The 6,824-nt window shown below is 34.4% G+C and overlaps 1 protein-coding gene across 1 annotated transcript; it reads right to left on the bottom strand.

Moving 5' to 3' along the window:
* Positions 1–2,369: 2,369 nt before the first annotated feature.
* On the bottom strand, positions 2,370–6,589 carry LOC145998305 (zinc finger protein 131-like). Its single transcript, XM_083134709.1, has 3 exons — positions 6,553–6,589; positions 5,540–5,754; positions 2,370–2,873 (listed from the first exon to the last, which is right to left on the bottom strand). The coding sequence occupies exons 1-3, from the start codon at positions 6,587–6,589 to the stop codon at positions 2,370–2,372; spliced, it is 756 nt and encodes a 251-aa protein (XP_082990835.1).
* Positions 6,590–6,824: the final 235 nt, after the last annotated feature.

Raw genomic sequence — 6,824 nt, 5'->3', positions numbered from 1 at the left:
ATGAATACCTGGGGGTTAAAAGTGGCCAGAGCATGGTGCTGATCACATCACATCCAAAAATGGTCGAGATCGTGGCACAGTGCTACATGCACAGGGAACTTTACTTTTACTTCAAAAGAAAACTGGTCTCTGGTCTCGAGCCAGAAAAAAAATAGTGATGGGACTTAATGCACTGACAAAAAGTGCTGCAGGGAGAGAATTTCACTTGAGCACCAAATAGTTCGCATGGACGATGCTAGATAACATTGGGAATTTATAGCTTCTTCACTTGAGCAAAGAACGCTCAAACAGGCAAAAGAACGAAGTCCAGTAGTACACGTATAACCGTAATTTGTGTGGTAGTGGTCCTCACTCCTCAAATATAGATCGTGAAGTGAAAAATGCAGTAAAATTGAAGTTTAAGTGAACATGGTCTTCATCTCCATATTAAAATGTAGTTTAGTCGATCTTACCAATACACAGTAATATATGAAAATGAAATATATGATTGTGGGTTGAAACCACATTGATTATTGTTACATTAAAATGATATTCCATTGTAAACGCTCTAGGGTGGGAGACTCAAAGGAGTGAGTGAAAGTGGTCCCACGCAGTACTGTGGCACTGACCATACAACACCTAATGAAAATCAACTTGGTAGAAAATGGGCTGTTTTTTTCATTTAATGAATTATTTATTCCTTCCCTATTGTAAAGATCAGTGACATAAAAAATTGGTGTGGAGGCAGAAAAAACAAGGTGAATTCCAAGCTTAAACTTAACAATCACTAATGAAAGTACAACCTTCAGAATACACTCTACTTCCCAAGGCAGTGGGCACAACAATGGTAAAATTATATATACCTTATCTAGTTAATGGCAAAGAGCGTATACAACAAGAGTCTGCAATTGGCTTTGAGAAGCACCCTACGTAAATGCCTAGCAGTTTGGCATTTTCCCAAAAGATGTCTCTTTCTTAGACAAAAGAACCTTACTGAGCGAAGCCTCCAAGACGGGCATCAATCTGCTATGCTAAAGAGGTTGATAAGGAGAAAAATACACCTATTGAATGAGCTAGGAGTTTGAAGTAGATCCTGTAAATTTATTTATTTCAGAGTTAGAATCAAAATTTGTGTGTTCGTGTATAATACTGAACTCAATTACATGTTAGTGCAAGAAATGTTTGTGTTTAACCAGCACGAAGTACGAGAATTTGTGAACCCAGCTGATTGTTAATGTTCATTACATGGATGTTGAACATGTAACTACTAATATTTATTTATTTAATATGTAAGAAAAATGTTGATTGTGATTTGTACATCCACATATTGTCGGAAATTGTGCAGTTTGAAGTGTAAAGGTTGTGTTTTATTTTCTAGTCATAGAGGCTATTCAGCTTGTTTCTTCAATAATGCATTACGTTCCAGTAATTATGTGCACTATGATAAACATGACATGAAATAAATATGTTCATCAATGAAATTTTGCAACTTCGTTCTATTTTAATAGCCAATTTACAATGTATGGTTGATAATTTTGTACCCTTGTACTCAGTGTGAAGAATGGATGTTATATTTGCCCCTTGTAGGATAATTCTGTCAAAAACAGCAAGATTTTTATGATTATTGCGATGTAGTTAATGAACTTCTAAAAAATGTGTACTCGTGTAACATACCAACATTCAAGGTATTTGAAAATCTAAAAGAAATTCTGTACATAAGTTCCTAAAGTGAAAATTTGCTATTTAAAGAATACCTTTGCACAATCACTGTGATCAGTAATATATTTGCTGTATTTTTATTTATGTTCCGTATGAAAGAGTAGTAAAGCGAGATATTATCTCAACTTGTTCTGAATGTCACAAGTACAAGGGGAAAATATAATTATATCAATTTATATGTCAGTGAATTTAAAGTTATATCTACTCTCGAATTCGTAATCTGGCCCAAGTTTAGATTCATTATACACATCTACACATATTTTACATTTCATGATTTCGATACATGCTCATGTACAGTTAAAAGTAAATTGTCATTCCTAAAACTTACGCCCTATCCCGATTCCTGAAAAACAACTTTCATCATGTATTGCCTCTTGATTTTTACCAATATTTAGCTTGTCTACAGAAAAGGAATATAAATGATAAGGATTTTAGAATAAGAAATTCCTCTTATCAACATTCTTCTAATAGTACAAGAGTCCTAATGTGATCTTTTGCTTTGGATTTCTTAATTAAAGTAAGTAAATGTAAAAAAGGTAAAGTTCCTGGTGCCATGAAGGCACATTAAAAAAAGTTACTTTCAACGTGTTTAATTTTCCGTGTGATTGTAAATCCCTTCTCAAAGGTTTGAATTAGTTTGTTAGGTCACTTAAGTTTGGTGTTCTTAGCATCTAAGAATATTCCTCTGTAAAAGTTTTCCCCTTTATGACCCACCCAGGATCTGCACTTTCTTCTAATAATTTGGTTACTTTGTGATTGTGATACTCCTCGATAGGATGAAGAGTCTTAATGTGATATTTAAGATTCCCTAGTAGGTTACACGAGAACTGACAGTGAGGGCACGAGAACGGTTTCTCTTTAGAATGAACAATTTGGTGCCGATTCAGGTTGTGCTTCGTCTGGAACGCCTTCTCGCATGTGGAACACTGATACTGGCGCGGGAGATGTACGCTCTTCTTGTGAGCCGTCAGTCTTCCTGCGCAACTAAAAGCACCGCCACACTCCTCGCATTGGTGAGGACGCTCTCCCGTGTGTCGACGCATATGTTCCAAAAATGCACTCCGCTGCTTTAAGATAGCATTGCACACAGGACACACGTGATTCTTGTACACTCCATAATGTCTCATACGAATATGCATATCCAGCACAGTGCGTCGATATGTTGTAAAACCACACTGGAAAAAGAAAATGAGGACATTATATTAAGACACGTAGGATAGGTAAAGGCATGCATGTTTAATTTTTGACGAAAACACTAAATGTGAAATAACACATTATAATGTTAATTTTCATGGTTCTGAAAGGTATGAGGTGCATTTTCCTATCCTGTTTTGTCACTAAATGATGCGAAATACTATTAAACATGCAATTTACAGTTTATTTACCAACGTGACATTTTCTGAAGTTTGAATTATTCTGGACCCCTTTATACAGGAATAAACTCAATACTCTGGTAACTACATAAATATGCTATTATAAGAGATATGCTTATTTTGGGTAAAAAGATAGTGATTGCTGCTACAACTGTTTCAAGCATTGACACTGGCTAGTAGCTTTTTGAGGTATAAAATAATATGTGGTGGTTAGGTTAGGCTAGATGGGTTTGGTTCCATTAGAAGATGATGACAAAAAATGGTTGTAGCAGGAATACCAACCTTTGTGTAATAAGTGCAATTTTTAAATCAAATTTAGAATTGTATTAATAATTTTAAAAACAAAATTCTATTTTATAAACAGCTTTTGATCTGATTTTTCACCATTTTAACACCAAAATTTGATTTGATTTACCACTTTCGAACCTGAAATTGATTCTGTCTTTGCACATAAATTTTGCTTTTTTTTTATTTACCAAAAATGTGCCTCTAGGGATAAGTTTAAATTTAAACTGATGTTTCTCCCCGATGAAATTAAAAAACTGACATAGGAAAACTTGTCATTAAAAACATTAAACTTTTAATATGAATAAACCAACATGATATTATTGCAGATACCGATAAAATGCCAAAAATTTATTAATACCTGTAACTGATACAATATAAAATTGCAAAGTATCACGATAATTAAAGTACACAGGTGTTCACAAAATGTTTTCTTTGGAAAATAAACTATGTATTTCACCATCTATTTTATGGAACCTGGGTATTTGTCTTTACATGCAATGTGACATACGTTGGCACTAATTTAAAGAGTCATCACTAAAATTCATCAACAAACCAATACATCGAAATTCCTTATCAAAATACCAATTAATTTGTCACATCCTTCATTTCTAAATGCGTAAGTTTTAATTAATGTACCTTTGCGAAAGAAATGGAGCAAAAACAAAAACAAAAAAACAACAACAACCTGGTTATGAATGGAAAATTGATGAAACAAAACATTAATAATCAATTTTCCGTGAGTTGAATAACTCACAGGATACTTCAGACTTCATAAAATATCACGTCGGTATATAAATGGTGAATTTCATGTTTAAGAGTCTATTTCGCATTTTGCAGTTTATTTCGCATCATTTCGTGACAAAACAGAGTAGGGAAATGCACCTCACACCTTTCAGAAACATGAAAAATTAACATTATAATGTGTTATTTCACTTTTTGTCAAAAACGAAATATGCATGCCTCTACCAATGTGTATGACAAAACTACCCACCAGGTGGCAAAATTGATCACGATTTAAAAAGAAACTGCACAGAAAAGTGAACTGTAAGTGGATTAGAATTGAAGAGCTCGGGTGTAAAACATGATAGTAACATTTTGGTCATTAATGAGTTACAAAGTAAAATGTTCCATCCTTGAATTTTCGAGTGAAATTGCCATGTCATACAATTTGCAGTGGACTCAGTGAAGCCTTCTGAAACTGGTAAACACAACATGAAAACAATTTATTTACAGTATAGTTTCTAATAACCTTTTCTCTTAATGAACTCGGAAATGACCAAAATGTCACTAAAGCCTGCTTTAGACGAAAGCATTTCCATTAACATTTTTGCTAGCATAAATGCTACGTAAATGCCTCCAAAAAAATCTTATAGCACATAGTACTTGACATGGAAGCATTTCATGTAAAATTTCGGTAAGCTTTTGCGATTACGATGTATAACATATACAGCACAAAAGACACATCGAGTTACACCATCTATGCTCAGTGCAGGGTGTTTACAATTGAAACAACTAAAATATTCTTCAATACATGCACAGTGAATGTTGTAAAGTATATATTTATGAAACACCATTGTTTGTACCTAAAATTGTTTTATATGAAACGTTATTCCTCGGCTTTTAAAAATGAGAAGTGATACATTGTTTACATCTCGTGTGGCCGCCATTACAGCTGCACTCGTGACTTAGAGGTCGCTTCTGATGGGTTATGCTACGAAAAATGCTACGGAAATAGGATCGATCCTATCCTTGAGAAATGCCATGAAATATGCCATGCCATCTGAAATGCCAAATTTTTCACTTTGGAGCATTTTGGTCATGGCATAATTGTTAAGAAAAATGCTAAGGAAAATGATTTAGTCTAAAGTGGGCTTTACCATTTTTTACAACCGAGCCCTTCAATTGACACACATATCGCAGAAAAACATCTTTTTAGCTTTGTATGTTCTTCACATTCAATTTTTTCCCAATCCACCTTATAGCGTAGTGATATCCTGTGTGTATTTGTAATAGGTTAATACGAAGTGTTTACATTTTTTTCCACAATTTTAAAAGAGGTGCCAGTGGAGGCACACAGTGGTTCGGATCCCACTTTAAACTGTAGGTCCAGTCCCGATTAGCCTTACTGTGCATAAAGTGGACTTAAAACACCAACTCAATCAATCAAAAGAGGTGCTTACCGTTGCACATGCATATTCTTTGGTACGTTCATGAACATATTTTAGATGTTCCTTCAATGTGATGTTCTTGAAAAATGCTTTGCCACAATATTCACATATGTGATTTCTCTTGTCTGAGTGAATAGCCATGTGCTTCTTCTTGTCAGGGTGTGATGAAGCCTTGTAATCACAAAATTCACAAGAAAAACTGTCAGTGTGTTGTTTCAAATGTTTATCTGCAATGTAAGAAAAGTTATAATTAAAACAAATTATGACAATATTAGAATTTTATTTTAAGTTGATTGAAAAATACAAATCACACACAATTACCTAATTACCTGAAAAGTGAATCCTTGGAGATTATTATGAATGGTTGGAGAAATCTTCAAATTTATTTTTATTAATTTTTCTACTAGATTCTGTTATGGGCTAAAAATATTTCAAAATGATGTGAACAATTTCAACTCATCATATTTTATTCATAAATTGTCAAAATAAGATACAATTTCACACACACATAATGTAACTGTCCAAGTTTAAGTGCCAATGGTTATCGCAAAGTTAACTCAGAAATGTGCTTACTCTGCACACGTCAATATGGTAATCTAATTCCATCCGGCCATGTTTCAGCATGTTATTGTCAATGGTTTGCACCGCAGCGCTAATGGAACACTGTTCTCTGGTGGTGGATCTTTATGAAATCATGTACAAAACTGACACTGCACACACATGACCAACCTACTCTCAGAAAATGCTTTCTCCTCACCACTGGCAGCTATTTTACAACTGGTCAGCCTGGCATCTGGCGGCAGAATTTAGAACTAATGAGACAAAAAAAAATCAACAACTTAAGGATGTGCTTGAATGTATTTCACACTGCATATTCGATGTGATTATGATTGTTTATTGTTCAAATCATTTTGAAACACACTGTATAAGCATTTGATCAAATTAAGAAACTTCAGGTGAATATGCATAGTAAATTACTCTTACCGCAGGAGAGAAGAATAACAATCTCCTTACATGTAACTTACTCTTACTGCAGGAGAGAACAATAACATCTCCTGACATGTAACTATGGTACTAAAACACTGTATTCTGTCAACAGTCTGGCAACCTTATATGTACTGAGACATGTGCTAGAACTTGAAGCACATTCATGCAAAGTTGCCTAAAACAAGGAAGTTTCAGTTTTTTGATGAAAAGAACAAATACACATGGACAGGACAACATGAAGACACCCCGGTCACCCCTATGGGTGGGAGTGGGAAAGGGGTGACATGTAAAAATTAGGGCTGAGCTGATA

Source organism: Lepisma saccharinum, chromosome 14 (assembly GCF_977018435.1).
Source record: "Lepisma saccharinum chromosome 14, izLepSacc3.1, whole genome shotgun sequence".
Lineage (NCBI taxonomy): Eukaryota > Metazoa > Arthropoda > Insecta > Zygentoma > Lepismatidae > Lepisma > Lepisma saccharinum.
Note: the sequence above shows the minus strand (reverse complement) of the source record. Positions and strands in the feature narration are given on the sequence as shown.

Excerpts from the sequence above, each read along its gene's own strand:
- LOC145998305 (XM_083134709.1), bottom strand. The coding sequence starts at position 6,589 with ATGTCAGGAGATGTTATTGTTCTCTCCTGCAGTAAGA. Across the intron at positions 5,755-6,552 it reads TGTTCTCTCCTGCAGTAAGA|ATAAACATTTGAAACAACAC; the intron begins GTAAGTTACATG and ends CTTACATTGCAG. Across the intron at positions 2,874-5,539 it reads AAGAATATGCATGTGCAACG|TGTGGTTTTACAACATATCG; the intron begins GTAAGCACCTCT and ends TTCTTTTTCCAG.